Here is a 20,427-nt window from a genome sequence, read left to right as displayed (position 1 = left end):
TGGGCAAATTATGTGTATGTATTGGAATTGTAGATATAAAATAATTTCGGTACTGAAATGTACATTTTTTAAATATACATTTCAGCATCAAAGTTCCTTTTGAGTGATTTTAAAAATACAAATGTTTATTTTTATACAAAAAATATCGATATATTGCGCTAAGCGCAGGTCCATAACCCAGGCCTCGAACCATTTACCTAATTGAGAAAAATCCCGCGTAAATTAAAAAAAAACGTATTAATCATTAATTACATGTTAAATTAATATTGTTATTTAATTAATATTTTCCTACATTAGTAATGCGACGAATTGTTGTCCTGGATTTGGCGGGACTTGTGGGAGTTGGACTGGTTCGATTTTAATTTCAGGGGCGGTTTTCTTACACTATAAATTATTTTATAATCAAAAATATATTTTTATAAAAAAAATAATATTCAATATATATATCTATTTATTTTAATTATAAAAAATCGTTGATATATTTTTCACATTCCTTTCTTGAGGCAAGTGGGATTTTTTGTCTCCCTCGTGTACTGACACTTACGTTTGCTGACACTTACGTTTGCTGCGGCGATATACGATAAATACTTATTTTTATTAAAAAATATCGATGTATTGATACTTGATTTTTCCCACATCCTTGAGGGTCCAGCCATCGGTTCATCGATGATTCTGCACACCCCCGCGATGTCCTCGAACTGAACGGATTTGGGAGTCAGCCACAGAATGTCCTCGAAGCAGTCCCCCGCAGCGGTGGCTGCGGCCGTGGCCAGCTGCAAACTGAAGAAGCAGCAGCGCCGTCGCCTGGCGGCCTTCGACTTTGACCACACAATCGTGTCCCAGAACACAGACACCGTGGTGCGTGACTTGCTGCCCACGGAGGTGACCAGCGCCCGCGCCAACGAGCTGGTGGAGAACGATTGCTGGACGGAGTACATGGCCGAGGTTTTCCGCCTGCTGCACGAGCAACAGGTGCCGGAGGCGCGGATCCGGGACACCATCCGGGGCATCCCGGAGGTGCCCGGATTCGTGCGGCTGATCAAGCACCTGGCCAAGCGGCTGCACTACGACCTGATCATCATCAGCGACTCGAACAGCGTCTTCATCGAGGAGTGGCTGCGGGCGCACAACCTGGCCGACTGTTTCGTGGCCGTCTTCACCAATCCGGCGGAGTTCGACGCCTCCGGACAACTTTTAGTCCGGGCTCACCATCAGCAGTCAGACTGCAAGCTGAGCGCCAGCAATTTGTGCAAGGGCCGCGTCCTGGAGCACTTTGTCATCGAGCAGGACCTGCGGCGCAGCATCCGGTACGACCATGTCTTCTACGTGGGCGACGGCAACAACGACATCTGCCCCGTGCTGCGCCAGCGGGCCTGCGACTTTGCCTGCGCCCGCAAGGGCTTCGCCATGGAGAAGCATCTGTTGCGCAACCGCAGCAAGTTGAAGCTGCGCGCCCAGCTGCTGATCTGGAAGAGCGGCTTCGACCTGATGGACCAGATGCTGGCCCTGCCGCAGCTGAAGACCCCGCAGCTGCAGGACGATGCCGATCAGGATGCCGAAGTCGAGGCTCCGGATGTGGCGACTCGGCGAGCATCGGCGGTGGCTCCCGGCTCGACCAAGTCGCCGAATTAAGAAGGCATTTAAGGTATACGCATTTGAGACCTCCACGAGTAAGTAGAAACGATTGCCATCGCAGAACCGTAGTATCACTTGTGTGTGGGGTCGCGAATTTTTTAGTACAGGCTGGCATAGAAGAACGCGAATTCTTTGGAGAATTCCTTAAGCAGGCTAGTTGGAAAATCGAGAGATGTAGGCTTTTTTGGTGATGCTTCGATGCTAATCATACGGTTCTACGATGCCAAGGAAGTACTCGTGAAGGTCTTAAGTCCACATCCCCATGCACAACCCAATCATCATTGTTCCATCATGTGGTCTGGTCTGTTTTTTGTTTAACCCTCTCCCTCCCTTTACTGCACCAACTATGCCAAGTATGATAGGTGGATCTGTGTGCCAGGGCTCTAACCCGCAGAAAACACATTGTCTCTCAAACAGTACAATTTCAGGTGTGGTGTGTACGCCAGTTCAAGGAGTCAATTTTTGGCTGCGGCTGTTAATGTTTAATCCATGTGTGTATATTGTAACTTGTTGTAATTGAATTTATCGCAAGCTGTATATGAGTGTCCATATTATATGCATTTTAATGTGTGTTTTGCCGTTACTGCACCCGAATGCCTTTTACTGGGATGTCGGATGGGTGGATGTGGAGGTGGAGTGGGTTGGTGAATCCCAGCGCGGCCTAGAGCGGGATGGCGGCACGCCTGTGTGCCTTGGAAAGAGCGAGAGGCAGCCAGGAGATGCAGAATCTGCATCTGCGCATTTGAAAATTATTTTGTTTACAGTACTAATAGTATTTTTAAGGTATACATCTGCATAGATCTTTATAAATTGTTTAAACACTTTATCAATACTATAAAGTTCCAAAATATCTATACCGTTTCTTAGGGGTTTTCCTTAAGTGGCAGGTAGCCAACAACAAGTAGTGCAACCTTTATTTTTTAATACATCGTTTGCTTTAGGTTCTTTATTTGCTATCAGTGACAAACTTATCATAATCATTATTTTATCGGTACATATGTTTAATTATATTACAGCTCTGCTTAGGTTACACAGGCAATCGCGTGCAAGCTTATTAAGTATTTTATTCGGTAGAGCAGTCACCAGCAGACGGAGCTCACTCATCGTTGGCGCTTGCAAGGTCGCTTGTACGTTGGATTGTTGGATGTTCGATTGTTGGCGCGGCTGTGCCTTGGCTGTCTAGGTGCCCAGCGGCGACATGCCGATCTGTTGCGGGGTGGCGCCCAGCTCCAGGTTCTTGAGCAGCATCTGCAGCCATTGCTTGGTGGACTTGTCGTCCTGCAGGCACAGTGCGAAGGTGCCGTCACGCAGTTGGTCCGGCAGACACTGGCCCAAGGCTTTGCGAGCGCTAGAGAGGGGAATATTGTTTAGTATTTAAGTTCATTATTTACAAACTGTACGCCAATACGCACCGAGTGTTGTCCGAGAGGCGCAGATAGCAACGCACCACATGCTTGAGCAGCCGGGCGCAGGGATCCTTCGACAACTGGATCACCATTTTGCCCTGAAACCGATCGATTGGTTAGTAAACTTGTTTACTGGCCGGAAAACCAATACCTACCAGGGTGATGGCCACGTGCGAAAAGCGCTCGTAGGTCTGGCAGATGTACGACAGGCCGGACTCGTCGAGCAGTATCTTCTGGATGATGAAAGTGGCCACGGTCTTGCTCAGCTCCGAGCCGCTGTCCATGATGCTCAGGCAGAGAGGGACGATCTCAGTGGTCAGCAGGAAGGTGATCACCTCCTGTTCGTCGGTCTGTCGGAGGGAGAAGAAAAACACATGATATAAGCTACCAACAGACTAGATAGCCTAACTGCCTTTTACCCACCTTGACCAGCGCTCCAATGACACCCAGACTGGTCAGACGCAGGTACTCGAAGGGCCTGGTCTTCGAAGTGGTCGACAGAAAGGGGTACAAGTACAGCGGTATCTGGGCCTGCAGGAAGGCCGTGCGCGTCTCCGGATGCGAGGCGACGCACTGCAGCAGGGCCAGCGCGTTGCATACGCGGTTCGACTGGTGGGCCGTCAGTGTGGGCGGCGTTATCGAGGGATATATGTTGACGATCTCCTGGAGCAGGGCGCAGGCTGTCCCGAAGCTGTTCCACAGCATGGGCGCCAGGTCGGTCTCGCGCTTCTTGCTCAGCTCCAGCAGAGCGGTCTCACGGGTGTCCGGGTGGGCCAGCTCGTTGATCCACTGGTAGACCTGGCGCAGAATGGGATTAGCACGTGCCATGGTAGATAGGTCCGCACGCCCACTTACCTTCTCCTGCTCGCTCTGCTGCTGCTGCTGGGGATTCATGAGCGGGCTTGGCTGCGCACTCATCGCGACGTCTGTTTTTCGCAGAAACTTGCGAGGATCTGGGTCTTCGCTTTTTGCCGGGCGTCAACTGGCGGGAAATCAAGAGCTACTGGGGTTTTGGCGCGCAAAATGGCGTCGAGTCGCTTGCACTTGTTGATGTTCCTGTTAATTGTCAATTCGTGTCGGTTCAAGTTTAAAAAGTTGGAATAGAAAAGAAAACAAGTGACGACTTGTTCGGATGCGGATTAGAGATGGCAGCACGCCGATTTGGAGTTGTGAAATCATCGATGTCTTCAGCGACTATCGATGTTTCTGCCACAAGTCTAAAAATATATTTATAATTTTGTGGGTTTCCCTACCAGCAACTAAATGTAAATTCAGGAAACAAAATTACTCTTTTTTCACACTTTTTGAAATAAAATTAAGAAAAGTTGATAGATTTCGAAAAGAAAAGTAAAATACCGAACTGCTTGCACACCTTCTGTACAATGATTAATTTTTCAATGATAGAAGAAATCAAAAATATTTATTTTTCACCTCATAGAAAAAGAAACAATACTTCGTGAAACAAGAATTTAATGTTTTTAGCTTCTACAAATAAACTTTTTTTTAAATCAATGTTTTATCGATGTTTGCTTTGAAAACAACGATACTTCCGATGTTGTTCGCGCTTTTAGAAAATACCATAGAAAAAAACGATTTGCGGGTTCAAGGGCAACTCTAAAAAATTCTTATTGGCGCCCTTTTTGATTTTCATTGAATCTACGTTCCAAGAATATGTTTCATGATCATTTCCATACAAAAACACACAGTATCTTAATGGTTGGTATGGTATTATTTATTTATTCACCATCCTCGTCTCTCTCGGGGCTCATGGCCACCGTGTCCAAGTTGAGCTTTGTCGATTCTGGAGCAAACGGCGGCCAGGTCTCGGTGTCCACAAAGGTGTGCGGTTCTCCGCCGGTGCAGAGTCCGTGCTCCTCGTCAATTCCGACGTTGCACTTGCAGCACCTTTCCGGCGGAGTCTTGGAGCAGCAGAAGCAGTGGAACTTGTACGGCGCTTTGTTGATGCAATACGGAGAATTATACGGTTCACGACCGCACCTGCAGCAAACACCGACCATGTTGATGACGAAAAAAAAAAGAAACTCGGAACGGGATCGAAAATACGCGCTGCGTTTTCTTTGAAGGAAAAGTTTACATTGCTAGCGATGGCTATCGATAACTCTTATCGCCGGAAGTACCAGCTCCCAAGTTTCCCACCCGGTTCGGAGCACCACTAGGTGGTAAATACCAAAACGAAGTATTAAAATACCAAATAACAGTATATAAATACCGAAAATCCCAGCGAAAATGCTGACCGAAATTCCCCAAAACCCGATAACCTTATCGACACATACACGGATTTTCATGTCGTGACGAGTACCTCGGAATCGGTAAGAAAAAAACATAAGCAGACAGGCGAAGCAGAGCATACCGTTTAATAATGAATGCATAAGAACGTTCGACGCGCGCCGAGAACGAGAACAGAACCCGTCTGCGTATGAATGCGTGCGTGCGGTGCGGCAAAGGTGTTGGATATTTTTTTGAGGTTTGCTCCGGCTTTAAATGCGTTGTCTTGTTGTACCACCATCGAATTCGAATCGTTAAAAGTGCGTGGAAAAGTGTACGAAACGAAACCAATACACGGAAAGTGGGACAACGGCGACCGAGAGCGCTCGTTGCGCTTGTCTGTGCTGTCCGTGTGTGCGTGTGTGTTGTCGTTGTGTGCGTGCGGCTGTGTCTGTGTGTGTGCACCGTCCGCTGGCCCTGCGAGTGTGTGCGTGTGCCTGCCTACTGCGGTCGAGTGCCCAGTGCTTCGGAATCGTATCGAAAACGAAATGAATTGAAAAAGTGTGTTTTACTACTCGCTAAAACGCCCAAAAACGAATAAGCCACAAGAGCAGTCAAAGTGCATAGAAATATGAGCATGCCAATGCCAGCGAATCTGAAACGGAATCGGAATCGCGAATTGTGCACGCAAATCAAAAGCAAAAGCAGAAGCAAACCCAAAACCAGGCGCTCTTGCTCTTCTACTCCATCTTCTTTTGTCTGACTCTGAGCGACGACTTTGCCGCATGGTGAGTTTGCCGTTTGCTTGTCGCTGCCTCGTTATTATTGTTGTTGTTGCTGCTGCTGCTGGCCTGGCGTCGTTGTTGTTGTCCAGTGCATAGTTGTTGATATTGCGCTATGCGCCCTGAGCGCCCCCCTTTAAAAATCGTGAATGTAATAATAATAATGCAAGATAGATGCTTGCATTTTGGGCAGTACATATACATATACACAGGCCAGCCAACCCGTATATAGTACATATGTGTGCGTGTGTGTGTGTGTATTTTCTCCATGCAGCGGCGACTGCTGTGGTGGGTTCGCAAGCCAGTGTGGTGAGTTCGAGCCGTGCGCGTTCAGTGTTGCCAACACACATTAAAAACAGGCCATAATTCGTGGCGGCGCGGCTTTCTCAGTACTTGCCTATTCCGCTGCTTCGCTCTTCCCATCTTCGCTTCCTCCTCGTTCTCCCTCTCTTCCTCTCCCCATTCGAATCGACAGCTGTGTGCGCATGTTTGTAGCGCTTATTATTTATTAAGTGTTGTTGTTATTCCGCTCGGAGTTTTTCGCGGCATTTTCGAGCGATAGTTTTTCACTGCCCAAAAAGCGAATCGGATCGGAAAATTTGAATCTGGGTAAGGGAGCCTCCCTTTTAGACACAATTGGAGGAGTAATAATTTGGCCATGTGCTAAAATTAGAACCCTAACTTTGTCCGGCTTTCATTCAATTTTCTTTTATTTCTTCAGGCTCCAAAGTGTGTGCATGTGAGTGTGTTTCAGTTCCTGTGTGTGCGTATGTGTGTGTGTAGGTCGTTCCCCTTTCATTTTGTCTCTTCTCAATCTAAACAAAATCCCTCCCTTGGGCCAATTACACAGAATGTATGTGGGATATTCCTAGGATTCGGTGATATCTCCACTTCTAATGTAAATTTCTGGGAATTGGTGCCATAACTGCTATGTAATGCTAGTAATTACTAATCAGTTCTCCGTATATAAACATAATGTAGTATCAATAACGTTCCCTTTATAACACTTCAAGATACTGAATATGATCCTATAGTTCTAGGGTAGTCTTCCTTAGAAGTGCTAGTAATTGAAAACCTTTTCTCTGAATATAAACATACTGTAATATCAATTTTCCATTACAAAACTCCAAGACACCGTCTAAAGAACCTTCCCTTCCCTCGTTTTTCAGGCTGGCGGCCACAGGACAATCGAATATAGCAATGAATGATTTACGTCAGCAGCAGATGGTAGCAGCGACATCGTCATCAGGATCGGAATCGGGAACAGCGGTAGAATCGGCAGCCGCCACGTCCACAGCAGGATCAGCAGGAGCAGCAGGTCGCCTCCAGCCCAACTGCAACTCAAAGTCAGTGGCAGCGAGCAGCACGAGCGAGGAGGAGCAGCGGGTTAGCTCCACGTCTTCGCCAGCACAGCGGGATCAGCAGCTGAATGCGGATCGGGAGCGGGATCAGGATCAGGAGCAGGAGCCACAGCAGCAGCCGCGCGAGGGGGCACTGCAGCATCAGCACAACCAGCCCGGCCATATAACCAGCACCACAGCGTCGCCTCCGCCGACGCAGCCGCCTCCGACGACGCCGTGCGACGATGCCCCAAGCACAACTGGAGCATCTGCATCTGCATCGGCCAGCTCAGCATCCGGAGAAGCACCAGCGGGAGCAGCGGGTGGAGCGATGGCTGCCACGGCGATCACGGTAGAGGGCGAGGAGCGGGACGGGCACAAGATCATCCTGAAGCTCTCCATGCACTCCAGCCCCAACTCAAACCCAAATGAATCTCAGCCGCCGGGCGATGAGAGGCGCGTGGAGCCCCTGCGCATCCATCTGCCCTGCAGCGGCGGCGGAGGAGGTGGAGAAGGAGGCCTGGTGGCCAAGCCGCAGGACGCCTTCGACGCGGACGCCTCCTCCTGCTCCTCATCGTGCGCCGAGGACGAGGTGGCCAGCACTCTCGGCCAACAACTGCGAAACACCCCGCACATAGTGCCAAAGCTGACCATCCGCGCCGCCAACGAGAGGCGCGTGGGTAGCGTGGTGCCCAAGCTGACCATCAAATTGCCCGAGAACCCGGCTGCCTCTGGCTCCAACTCCAATTCCGGGTCGTGCTCGTCGGGAGTGAGTGGCGGAGTCCAGTCGGCGATGCCCGCCAAGAATGACGCCCACTTGTCCAGCCTCTCGCCCGCCTCCGCCTCGTCCTCTTCTGCCTCGTCCTCCTCCTCTTCGTCGTCGTCGTCCTCTCTGGCGGAGATGCAGACGGTGCCCAAGCTGATGATCAAGACAACGCTGGCCGGAAGCAGCTGCATCAGCAGCAGCGAGGAGCATCCGCACCAGCAGCAGCAGATACCAAAGTTAACCATCAAGACGGGTGGCAGCGGCGGCGGTCAGGAGCCCATGCACACGGTCATTATGACGCACGACCTGACCAACGCCCAGAGCATCCCCAAGCTCACCATCAAGACGAAGTCCATCGAGCTGCTTGAGGACGAGCCGGCGGCCAAGGTGGAGCCGCCTCTGCCCAAGCTGACCATCAAGAACCTGTGCTCGCCCAAGCACAAGGTGCGTGCGGTGCTCGAGGAGAAGCCGATAACGGCGGCCTCCAAGCTGGCAGTTCCGAAGCCCACGCCGGCCAATCCTACGCCGACGGTGACGAACGCTCCGATGACGAATGGCGGCGAGTCGAACAGCAGCAGCCAGGAGTTCTGCGGCTTCTCCGACCCGGACGCAGATACGGCTGCGGCTGCTTCGGACGAGGGTCGCCGCAACTCTGACGACATGGTAATCGACGATTCGCTGTCCAAGGGGCACGACCCCAAGATGTTTCACAACCTGCCGCCACTGGCCGCCAGCAATGGTATCGCCAGCGGTGCGAGCAAGGTCAACAAAGCCGGCAAGCCTGCCCAGCCGCAGCACAACGTGGTGGACATGGTAGACCTGACCTCGTCCCCGTCGCCGGGCTCTTCGCCCGCGCATGTACCCAACAACTTTACGGGACGCATTTCGCCGAACAACCTGCTCATCGAGTGCCTGCGTGCGCAAGCTGCACCTGTTAATTTTACCACCCAGCAAACTGCCTCGCTCAGTTCAAATATCCTGCTTAGCCAGCTGACGGCGCCTGCTAAGGGCTTCACCACGGCCACGCCTCAGAGCAAATCCAGCAAGTATCCCCAGCTAACCGAGCGCCTGATGGCCAATGGTGGCCTTAGCGGCGGTGGAGGAGGATCGGTTGTTGCGGCAGAAGGCGAATCGGCCGTTGGTCCGCAGGCCTCCGCGAATCCTGCGCAACCTGCCATCGAGTCTATCGAGATCCTGGACACGCCTGATGGCAGTCCGAGGGTTCCCTACATGGACGATGAGCACCCCCTGCCGTTGTACAACAACCATCACCAAACCAACCGCAAGCATGCCGGAACTCTCAGAGACGACCAGCACTTGGAGGACCAGGAGATGCAGGAGCTGGACAACAACAACGAGAACCACTTAAAGCGCACCAGCAGCGAGGGCAACGAATCTCCAAGTAGTGGCGTAAGTTTTAAATGCCTATGCCGAATTTCTTAATAGCTGTATGTTCTAATATTATTTCGCCCTCCGCAGATCCCTCCCAACAAACAGAGACGCATGGACAATGACGAGAACGACCAGCAGACACAGAATTGTCACGATCCCGCCAGGAAGTGTAATGCCAGTCCCGGCGAATCGCTGCAGGCGCTGCCGCCGTCACATCGCTCGCGCAAACAGAAGCACGAGCGCATTCTCAACACGGACCTGGAGGATGCCCTCTTTCCACCCACCCAACAGCATGCTATACCTACTCCGGACCAGAATGGAGCCCTGTCCTCGGAGGTCCAACTGGACGACGCCAAGGCCCAGGATCCACTGGAACAGCCGCCCACTCCGCTCCCGCTGCCGGTGGCTACGTCGGCGAGCACGGGCAAGAAACGGGGGCGTCCGAAACGAATTCAGAACCAGAGCACAGCCGAGTCTGCCGCAGTCACTCCCAAGCCCGACACTCCACCGGAGGAGGCCAGTAGCGCTGTCAAGTCGCGACGCGTACAACTGCTACGCAAGCGACTGGCCATCGATATGGTGAGCGTGAGCCAAGCGCTGAAGGACGCGGCGACGAAGAACTCGTCTCTGGGCGAGCCAAACGCTCGGATAAACGACGAAGAAGTTCCCGGTGCGCTGGAAACCCCCAAAAGTCGCGACCACCGCCAGCTGAGGGCCACGCGGCGCACCACGACCCACAATCCCAGCCCGAACGCCAACCTGCAGCCCACTCCCAAGTCCACGCGAAAGCGCCAGAGCAAGGCTAGTGCCCAGCATAGCCAGTTGGCGCCACCGCCGGCGATGCCTCAGTTTGGTAGCTTGGAGGCCGAGTCCAACAACAATAACAGCAGCAGCATGTCCTTCGCTCTCGCCGCGCAGATTGACCTAACCATGTGCTCGTCCAGCTCGTCGACTTCCTCGGGCGCTGCCGCCAACCAGCAGGTGATCAGCGGGAGCGGCAGCAGCTCCATGCTGCCTCCGACAACCATCCTGTCTTCTTCTGACCCGCTGCCCGATGTCATCTTCCAGCCAAACGATTTTTCCTCGATCATGGCCACCCAACAGCTGCGCTCACCGCGCCCCTCAAGCATCAGCGGTGGCAGTGCCGGCGGTAGCCAGCAAGATTCCCATGATGAGGACAACTATAACAGTGCGCTGGACAACTCCGGAGGTAAGAAAATATTGTCTAAGTCATGGCACATCTAATGAAACGCAAACAACTTTTCGCAGACGAATCCGTCACAACGTTACCGATGCTTTCAATGGCAACTCCGACGCGAGGACGCGGACGTGGCCGGGGATCCAGGGGAGGCGGCCGCAACAGAGGCTCTTCTTCGGCAGACCGAGCTGCCAGCGCCGGAGGCGGAGGCACCGGGTCCACAACACCAACCATGCAGCCAAGGGCGCCGCGGATGAGCCGTGGAGCAAGCGCCGTTGCCAAGGCCATCGCCATGAGTCGACCGCGCTGCGTTGGCGGCCTGAAGCACCAGCCCGATCCGGAGAGACTCAAAGGCTTGTTCAGTCCGGTAAGTGAGACTGCGTTTTGCGGATTTTAGTAGAAAAAAAGTACGAATGTTACTTGTGTATTCCTTTTTTTTTAAATTATCTGAAAGTATGATTTTAATTTATATAAATCTAGTTATTCTTGTATTCGACTCGTCGAGAGTGCTATCGAGATTGTTGAGGAGAAAGTCGTTGGTTTCTTTAAAAACATGGCTACTAGTTAACTGATTATAAATGAAAGGATCTTAAAGCAAACACAAGACTAATTGTGTTGATAAAAACCAACGAGACACTGTAGTGGCACCACACGCCATGCTAACTCGTTACTCTCATGTTGCGAGTAGCGGGAACGGAAACGAGAACTGCAGTTCTCGCTATTACAAATGTGGGGCATCTTCGTGTTGAAGATGGTCAGTACAGTTGGGGCTTCTATTGTCGCTTACATTTCCCATTACATTGCCTTCTTGTTTATGTTTCGTTACGTAAATTTGCCCACATACCCATACACACTCATTCGCAAACAGACACAGTGAGGGCTAACGTGTCGTAATTAAAAACAAAGGCGCGCGCCATGTAGTGAATTCATTGCCAACGGCCTGCTGCAGCGGATTGGTGATGTGGGGTAGGGGGAGCAGTGGGAGCTAAAAAAGAAGCAGCTGCGAGCTGAGCGGCGCAGTCGCTGTGATTGTTGTTGGCTTCACCTGCGATTTTAATCAGCTGAAGTTTTTGTTTGGCTCTCGCCAATCGGACATGCGTGTGTGTGTGTTTGCAGGCGGTTGTCCACCTTCACCACACCTGCTGCTGCTGTTGCAGTCGCAGTCGCTCTCTTTTTCACTCTCTCTCTCGCCAAGCTGCGAGCTCTTTCAGTGAAGCTTTGCGTGTGCATTTCGTTGAGAGCTGGCAACTCCGCTCGGCGTCTCTGCGACTGCAGGTTTAAACATGTGCGAAAGTCAAACTAATTCTTTAAGCTGAAACGATTATGAAGGATATTAATGCAATGATATTAAACAATTATTGAAAAACATCTAAAAAATGTTTTTTTATTATTTATATTGGATCGATAGTGGCACAGCTACTTCGCTTAAACTTCATTTATATTAGAACTAAATAAATAAAAGCTGTTAAAATAAAATAAAATTCTTTTTTTAAAGAATAAACTAAAAAGTGGAAATAAGTTTGATTCAAGCATGTTAACAGAAACGGAAATAGGCGCTAAGTACATAGGGTAAACCCTTTCGAATAGGTGTCGCATGCTATCCCCTATATTTCGTGCGTTTATCTTTTAAAAACTAAGTTACTGAAGACTCTTCGATCTTGAGGAATGTAGACTGGTATTTAAGATTTTTTTAATATACGTTAATTTCTTCAGTCGCCGCAAGTGTTTGAGGAGGACACGCGTATGAGCGCTGATCTAAGCAACAGCAGTCAGTCGATGACCAGCCTAATGGAACCTCCTCTAACGCCACAGAAGTAAGTCTCCGATTGGGCATGTTATACAGGCACCATACTAAAGAAATGATTCCCCCTTCTGCAGGCAACCCGACTTCCTTAACAACGAGGAGTCACAGTCGTCCATGGTGAGCAATGTAAGCATGATCGACTCGAACCAGGGTCAGTCCGTCGACGCTATTCTGGGCTCAGCGCTCAAACGTCCAAAGAAAAAAAAGATGGAAATTTGCGTGGCCGAAGAGTAAGTGCATCCCCATAAACCCATTACATATAGGGTCTAACTCAACATATCCATCTACAATTTCAGCACGGACTACAGTGCCTCCAGCATTGCGGAGTACGACTGGCCACCGCCCAAAGGTTGCTGTCCTTCGAAAAACCGCGACACCTTTATGATCCAAGAGCAGGTGGCCCTCTATCTGGGCATCACGAGCTTCAAGCGCAAGTACCCGGATCTGCCACGCCGCGCCGTCGACATGGAGGAGCGCAATTGGCTGCAGGAGAAGGGACTGGTCAGCGAGCGGATGTGCGACCTGGGCATCACCGCCGTGTGGGCCTCCGACATCCTGGACATTATGTACGCGGACTTTTACGATAAGTATGAAGAGTACAAGGAGTACATTCGCCAGAAGCACTTGCGCGAGATCGAGGCTAAGCAGAAGGCTCTGGGACTGACGGTTGGGGCAGGAAAAGGTCTGCAAGCGCGTGACCGTGCCATGCTATCGGCTAGCAAGTGGAACGTTTACTTCAACAAGACGTGAGTTATATTCTTGCACTGCTTGCAGGGCAAAGGCACAGCTTTCTAATGGCCCTATCTCTTTATCATGTTCACGCAATCAGCCGCAAGGATGAGCGCCAGGTGTGTCTGGATCTGCAGACATTTACGATAAATCAGCCGCTGCATAGGACGGCGCCCACCTCCACCTGCCTACAGCGCTCCATTGTAAATGTGGTGCGGGCGGCGGCAGAAGCGGAGAATGTGCCGGAACCGCCCACTCTTCTGCCGCCCCGAGTCTACGACGAGGCCTTCCGCCACTCGGACTACGCCTATCCGCTTACGGTGGTGCCGGACCAGTTCTCGTTGGCCTTCCGTCACTTCGAGCCCGCCGAGCTACGGTAAGTCGTCTCTTTCGCAGACTTTCTTTTGTTTTGTATTTTATTGTATTTGTATTCTAACAATACCCTTTCTGCAGAGCCTATCCACTGGACACGGCACTGGATGTGCCTGCTGATGTGATGGCGCAGCTGCTGCAGGGACACAACGAAGCTTCTGGCAGTGAAGAAATAAAAATGCCCGCCTCGGCCGCCAAGGATCTGGGGCAAGAGCCGTCTGCGATCAAGACCCAAATGGCAGCGGCGCCCATTCGACGCAGCAGAAGATCGGCACGGCAGCAGACGGACAAGGTCCGCACGGCCAGCAGCTCCAGCACTTCCTCCGCGCAGTCGCTCTCATCCGCATCCAGCGGCAACGGAAGCAGCAGTGATACGGTACGTTTTTTGTGCATTCCATATGAAAAATACATTTTTATATTTATATATTAAGTTGTTAAGCCAGATTTACTAATCGCATACCATTTTCTGTTTGTATTTTAGGACAGCGGCGATGAAAGCGACTCTAGCAGCAGCTCGAGTTGTTGCAGTTCGACCGGTGCCTCGAGTGGAGCTGGCAGCGAGGACGAGGATGAGAACGAGTCCTCGCCGTCAACCAGGCTGTCCAACTGCGGTGTCTGCCTGCGCAGCCAGCATCGCAATGCCAGGGACATGCCGGAGGCCTTCATTCGCTGCTACAGCTGCCGAAGGCGCGGTAGGTTATCCGCCAGCCGTTGCTTCGCTTCCGTGCTAATATCTGTTCCTTCTTCACTTTACAGTCCATCCCAGCTGCATTGAGATGCCCCAGCGAATGGTGGGTCGCGTGAGGAACTATAACTGGCAGTGCGCCGGGTGCAAGTGCTGCATCAAGTGCCGGAGCAGTCAGCGGCCAGGAAAGATGCTCTACTGCGAGCAGTGCGACCGGGGTTACCACATCTACTGCCTGGGTCTCAAGACGGTGCCGGATGGTAAGTGTAATGGGGGCTAATAAGTACAAATATCAAGTAGCTAAGCATAACTCTTTTTGTCAATTACAGGACGCTGGAGCTGTGAACGGTGCTGTGTGTGCATGCGATGCGGAGCCACTCGGCCGGAGGGTCTGCCCCACGTGGCCGCTCTGTCCCAGGCCTCCGCGGTACCCTCGCCCAACGGGGACCGATCAAAGGCGTTGTCACGCAGCAAGCGACTGAAATGGGTGCATGAGTACCGGGTTGACCACTTAACAAAGCTGCGGGAGCATGCCGCCATGTTCTGCGTGCCCTGTGCGCGGACCAAGCCTCCCAAGCGGCAGCCAGCGGCGGCGGCGACTACTGTGACTGCGACTGCGACTGCGACAGTCGCCTCCTTTTCGGAGATCATGTCCGCAAGCACGGATGCCAGTCCGGTACCAAGTCCCGGCCTGACGCTTAATGGAGACCGCGCTCTCTCACCGGAGGCGGGTGCTTCACTGAGTCCAAAGGCAGCTGTGCCCGTTTTGGAGGCGTCGTCGTCATCGTCATCGTCATCGTCGGCGGTGACCACAAACATTGCGGGAACGATGAGCAAGCGGCATCCGGGGAACGCGGTCAATATCACAACGATGCAGTGCAGCAGCAGCACCTTCAGCGGGAACGGGGTCTCTGAGGATGCGGCAACTGTCGCGGCCACGGGAACAGCGGCCACTGCGGCAGCAGGAGCTGGATCTGGAGCACCGACTGCCACGCCCATCGGCATAGCTCCGCCGCCGGTTGTTGCCTGAGTGGGGGTCATACGTTATTGTGCCAAGCGCACTCTAACGGACTTATAGTAAGCGCCGGACGCGCCGCCCTTTCCCAGAACCCCGCCCCCACTATCCCAAAAACACACAGATGCATAGTATTAATGAATGCGACAGGAGGAGGAGCCGTAATGAGAAACTATTTAAGGATTTTTTTTTACTATCATTATTCTTTATTGTCAGTACATCGTATTGCGATTGTTTTATATATGAATATTCCTATTATAGTTATGTTACTTAACTTTGCTAATGTTAACAACCAAACGACATAAAAAGAACACACATGACAAGCACCCAAACACCAAGTAGACCACGTTATGCTTAAGTCTTAAGTCTTTTACGCCTAGTTTGAGTAGCCTAGCACCTAAGTCAGAACTTCATTTTGTTTCTAGAGAATTAATTTGACGCATTTTAGTTCAATTGCGCGCAATTGCCTTCAGATTTCAGTTTTTATCGAAAGAGAGAGAGTGCTGTCTGTATTCCCGTGTCCTTGGAGGCCTGTCCATGTCTGTAGGGCTTACTGTTCCGTGTTACTGTTTACTTTTGAGTCGAAGTAGTGTCTATTTCTCAGCCTCTAAGTCTAAGCAACTTTATACTTGTGCATCTATATCTTATATATACACACACGCAAGTGGGTCCCCCATTTCTTGATTTTAAATGTCTTATGCGCCGAATTTTTTGAACATGTATATGTATGTATTTGTAAGAACTACAGCCCGGTAGCCCTTGTAAGTAGTTAAGCACAACCTAAGTAGTGTCTTCATGTGCGGTAGCTGCTTGGTTTTTTTTTTCGTTTAGTTTCGGTAGATTTGTAAGCGCAAAATGGCCTTCGTTCGATCGAAATTCGAAGGAAGCCAAGTTCTACTCTGTAATTGTACGGCTAAGAATGTATTATAAATGTAATTTATGCTAACACATACCCCACAATCGAACCCACACACACCACAGGCAAACAAATTCTATATATATTTATATATAATATTACCTGTAACTATAAGATAAAAGCACAAGAACAGATACAATTTTGGAATGCGAGGATCGGGAGAAAGCAAAGATTGATTAAAAAGAAAACCATGTGTGAAATAATATTAGGCAAAAACACAGTTCTGGTACCGCCGCAGAATATATAGGTAGCGATAAGTCTAAGTTTTCGGTCTACTTAACACAAAGTGGATATACGCACGGGCCCAGCTGCAGACGCTGGAGAGACCCCGGCGGTAATCTACTTTTCCATGGAATTTAAAGCTTAAGTCCTTATTAAGTGAAATTATTCTTATGTACTAAAAGATTTATTTTTAAGTCGAATAAAACAGCAGCATTAATAACCTGGCCTTACACAAACACTAATCCACGACTTTGGGCACCAGGAGCTGCTCCAGCTCGTGGCCGTCGCGCCAGGCCAGCACGGAGCAGACGAGTTCCGGTCCGTGGGCGGCCAGCTTACCGTGCAGCTCGTATCCGCGCCTGATGCAGGCCACGTCCTCCTCCCGGAGCCGCTTCATGGCGCACAGATCGTTGCAGCTGTCGCCCACGTAGACCACCCGCCGGTAACGTCCGCTGCAGATAAGCTCCTCCAGCACGGAGCCCTTGCAGAGATTCGAGGGGCACAGCTCGCAGTCGGCCTGCTCCTGGTAGGGCAGCACCAGAATCTCGCCGCTCGCCTGGACGCAGGCGGGATTGGTGAATACGCCGGTGAAGAGGCACTCGAGGCCGTACTCTCGCAGCCACTCGCCGATGAAGAAGGAGTTGGCATCGCTGACAATGCAGAGATCGACCGCAGGGTTCCTGGCCAGCAGCCGCACCACTCGCAGCATCCCCGGCACAGCCTGGAGGCGGCGCACACGCATTCCCACCGACGCGGAGTCCACCTTGTGCTCGCTGTGCAGCACCTGCAGCACGCGGCCGATGAAGCCCAGCCAGCCGCACTTGGGGATCTGGTCCTGCAGCTCCTTGCTCTGGCCGATGGGCAGCAACTGGCTCACTGCCAGATAGGAGTCCTCCTGCACGATGGTCTTGTCGAAATCGATTGCGGCCAGGATGCGGGGCCCGGGAGGACTGGATTGGCTTAGGCTGCGTCGGAAGCCCGAAAGGTAAATGCTTAACCGGAAACTCCTCGAAATTGCAAACATTTTGGTATGGAAAACAAACGATTTTGACTTTAATATCAATACACACTCATTTACATACAGTACATATTTCATATATGGGTCAACGAAGCACATCAATATCAATAAGGTAATGCCCATGTCTGCGGGTCCAACGAAGGTGACATTTCGGACACTTCCGCCTCCGGTTGCCTTCGGTTCACAATCTCCAGTTCCTTGGTCGACCATCTCAGACATGACTTAATGGCGGATAAACTCTTGATTATAACATTAATTGCGTAAATTTAGATATTGTCATTGAAAATATTTTTGGTTTTTCCTTCGTTTTGCGTAAAATGCTTTCCAAAAAGGTTAAAATATCTAAAATACATTTATAGTTTGTGTGTTGGTAACATGCAAAAAGCTATGCAAATGCATATGGAACAGCAAAAATCGATATTTGTATCATGGTTTCCAACAAATGTGGGTGCAATATATGCACTTACGTGTATAATTAATTGTATCGGCAAATATACATATATATTGGCTAACTATTTAAAATGAAACAATATTATTTTCAAGTTGCAACTATAAACGAAACTACTTACTAACCTTTCGGTTTTGGTTTCACAAAATTTCACTTAACCCGAATTGTCAATGTTTGTATTGCCTTTTGGAAAGAATTAATTACTCTTTGATTATTTCTCATTTTAAGAAAAGTGGTTTTTGTAGAATTAATTGCATACGAAGTTGGTTTCTGAGATATGTTAGTTTACATTTGAATAACTGTGGGAAGTCCATCGAAAACAAGTGTCCTGTTGTATTATGCTAACTTCGATATTAAGTTTATAACCGATTCGAGATCGTTTTCTCAAGGGGGTATTATTATAGGTATGCTTTTAAAGATCTCAGATTGGTGGAGATTTTCAGCAATGCCACAATGCGTTTTATAGCACAGGACAACAAAGAGAGACTTTGTTAGGTAGCAAACTATGTTACTATAGGGTAATCTTAAAACAATTCCACCATTACATATTTAATTTAACATGTGGTATATGAGAAACCTCGCTGTACATAAAATCACTCGGGGTTGATTTCTTTAAAGGCGGGTTTTCGAAGATGCCACACGTTAGAAACCAAAGCGTGGAATGCAATTGTCCTTAGATTGGCCTATATTAACACAATTTAATACCCTTCCAGTCTGGTTCAATACTCCCCTCAAGGGACTGCAAACACCGCTCAAAGCCTTGGCTTTAGTCGAGGTGGGCGATTGCCGATCTGCGTTTGATGGGCATCCAGCAAGCCCGCCACTGGTGCCATCTCGTTCTACTTCGTGCATGCTGCACCTAAACCGTGGTCTGCACGTTCTGCACGGCCTTGGAGAGCTCGACCTTGGAAGGTATTAGGTAAAATGCAGGCGTCATCGTCTCCCCGCACGGACACTTGCAGGCTGTAACAGAAGGATGAGAATTAACAGGGATATCCTGGGCTTGCAATGCCGTTTAACCAACCGTTGATCCAGCTAAAATTTCCCAGTTTCTGCTCACACTTGGGGCAGTAGAGTCGGCCCTGGGTGTTCAGCATGATGCGGTGCATCCAGGCAATGGGCTCCACAAACAAGATGCTGCGGCAATAGTTTGGCGTGCCCTCATGGCCGGGCGAACCGAGCGACGACTGGCGGATGCGCTCGGCCAGCTGCTCCAGCATCCGGGTGCCACTGGGATTCTCTGCCTGATCTTGGGACTGACCCTGGCCAGCGGCTTCCTCCTTCTCCTTGGGGACCACCTCCTGCGGCGGCGGCCTGTCGCGTGGCTTGTGCTCCAGCACGTGCGATTTGGAGGCCAGGACGCGGCGGCAGCGACGACAGCGAAACACTATCGGCTCTGGGTTCTCGCGCGTGATATCCGGGTCCGGGCGAACAACGCTGTGGAAGCTCTGCGGCAGGATCTTGGCCTTGCGCATCTGCTCGCCGGCCAGGCGCAGGCGGTGGATCTTGTAGCGCTGGCAGTTGGGGTCAATCTTGCAGCCCATGCGCCGGAAGAGCTTTAGCTGGCTGACGAATCCGGCGTTCGGCTGGACAAAGCGGCGCTTTGCCTTGACCAGCTCGTAGGCGGGCAGGAAGTCCAGGTTGTGGCGCTTCATCATGTAGGCGATGACTGTGGAGGAGCTGCGACTCACGCCGAAATAGCTGTGGACAGCAAGGAGCGTAAGTGGATAGAGCAGTGGGTTGGGGTCCCTCCAGGATGCTTACCAGTGGACCAATACGTTGCCCTGCTGGGCCAGGGCGGCGCTGATGAAGTCCACGCAGCCCTCCAGATGCTGGAGGATGTCCTCGCGCGGCATGTCGGCGACTGAAACAAGGGACTGGATTGGGGCATCACCCGCGGAGCTACTGATTAATATGCTTACTCTGGATGTACTTGGTGGTCAGAAAGCTGGCCTCCAGGATGTGCTGCGGCAGGGGAACCGAGTCCAGCGTGAGGATGTGCGTGATCTTAAAAGAGCGCAGCGTCTCCATGTGCGTGGCCGCTGTGAGGTTGCCTGCGTGGGCGGAATGAAGGATGTTGAAAAATCCATGGAGCGTAGCAGAGCAGAGCAGAGCTTCTTACCCAGAAACAGGCCCGTGTCCACCTCGTCGATGCTGACGGGTCCGCCGTCGAAGTCCTCGCGCGTGAGGACGCCAGAGTCCTGGGGCTTGCCACTCGCCGTCGAGGAGGAGGCCCTCGCATGGGGCTGCTGCTCCATGTCGGGCAACAGATACGATACCAGCTGGAAGGACCAAACTGGAGCTGGGTCAGCCACTCACGAAAGTATCGATGTATCGAGTGTTCGGGAATAGCGCTTGAGAGCCTTTGCAGTCCTTGAAAGTTCTGTACTCCATAAACCAGCATAGGGCTATCTTAACTCAATCCCCTTTAATCTTCATTCAAAATACACAACTTGTTTTTAAATAAAATGTG

At 50.8% G+C, this 20,427-nt stretch overlaps 5 protein-coding genes across 5 annotated transcripts; 2 read left to right on the top strand and 3 right to left on the bottom strand.

Moving 5' to 3' along the window:
* Positions 1-620: 620 nt before the first annotated feature.
* Positions 621-2,223, top strand: LOC119557803 (pyridoxal phosphate phosphatase PHOSPHO2). Its single transcript, XM_037870707.1, has one exon. It carries the CDS (start codon positions 727-729, stop codon positions 1,630-1,632), a length of 906 nt encoding a protein of 301 aa, XP_037726635.1. The 5' UTR covers positions 621-726; the 3' UTR covers positions 1,633-2,223.
* Positions 2,224-2,551: 328 nt separating this feature from the next.
* On the bottom strand, positions 2,552-4,330 carry LOC119556104 (CCR4-NOT transcription complex subunit 9). Its single transcript, XM_037867973.1, has 5 exons — positions 3,897-4,330; positions 3,465-3,839; positions 3,197-3,391; positions 3,048-3,139; positions 2,552-2,983 (listed from the first exon to the last, which is right to left on the bottom strand). The coding sequence occupies exons 1-5, from the start codon at positions 3,957-3,959 to the stop codon at positions 2,815-2,817; spliced, it is 894 nt and encodes a 297-aa protein (XP_037723901.1). The 5' UTR covers positions 3,960-4,330; the 3' UTR covers positions 2,552-2,814.
* A 2,919-nt stretch (positions 4,331-7,249) lies between these two features.
* On the top strand, positions 7,250-15,365 carry LOC119556091 (supporter of activation of yellow protein). The gene is made up of 11 exons (XM_037867946.1): positions 7,250-9,565; positions 9,635-10,757; positions 10,817-11,112; positions 12,459-12,559; positions 12,624-12,779; positions 12,846-13,295; positions 13,379-13,654; positions 13,732-14,026; positions 14,132-14,342; positions 14,407-14,595; positions 14,665-15,365. Exons 1-11 carry the CDS (start codon positions 7,250-7,252, stop codon positions 15,363-15,365), a joined length of 6,114 nt encoding a protein of 2,037 aa, XP_037723874.1.
* Positions 15,366-16,656: 1,291 nt separating this feature from the next.
* On the bottom strand, positions 16,657-17,750 carry LOC119556103 (pyridoxal phosphate phosphatase PHOSPHO2). The gene has a single exon (XM_037867972.1). The coding sequence runs from the start codon at positions 17,723-17,725 to the stop codon at positions 16,727-16,729; it is 999 nt and encodes a 332-aa protein (XP_037723900.1). The 5' UTR covers positions 17,726-17,750; the 3' UTR covers positions 16,657-16,726.
* LOC119556102 (dual specificity protein phosphatase MPK-4) lies at positions 17,574-20,408 on the bottom strand. The gene is made up of 5 exons (XM_037867971.1): positions 20,077-20,408; positions 19,877-20,008; positions 19,719-19,818; positions 18,979-19,655; positions 17,574-18,917 (listed from the first exon to the last, which is right to left on the bottom strand). The coding sequence occupies exons 1-5, from the start codon at positions 20,210-20,212 to the stop codon at positions 18,814-18,816; spliced, it is 1,149 nt and encodes a 382-aa protein (XP_037723899.1). The 5' UTR covers positions 20,213-20,408; the 3' UTR covers positions 17,574-18,813.
* Between the last annotated feature and the right edge of the window lie 19 nt (positions 20,409-20,427).

Source organism: Drosophila subpulchrella, chromosome X (genome assembly GCF_014743375.2).
Source record: "Drosophila subpulchrella strain 33 F10 #4 breed RU33 chromosome X, RU_Dsub_v1.1 Primary Assembly, whole genome shotgun sequence".
Classification (NCBI taxonomy): Eukaryota; Metazoa; Arthropoda; class Insecta; order Diptera; family Drosophilidae; genus Drosophila; species Drosophila subpulchrella.
This window is presented reverse-complemented; position numbering and strand designations above follow the sequence as displayed.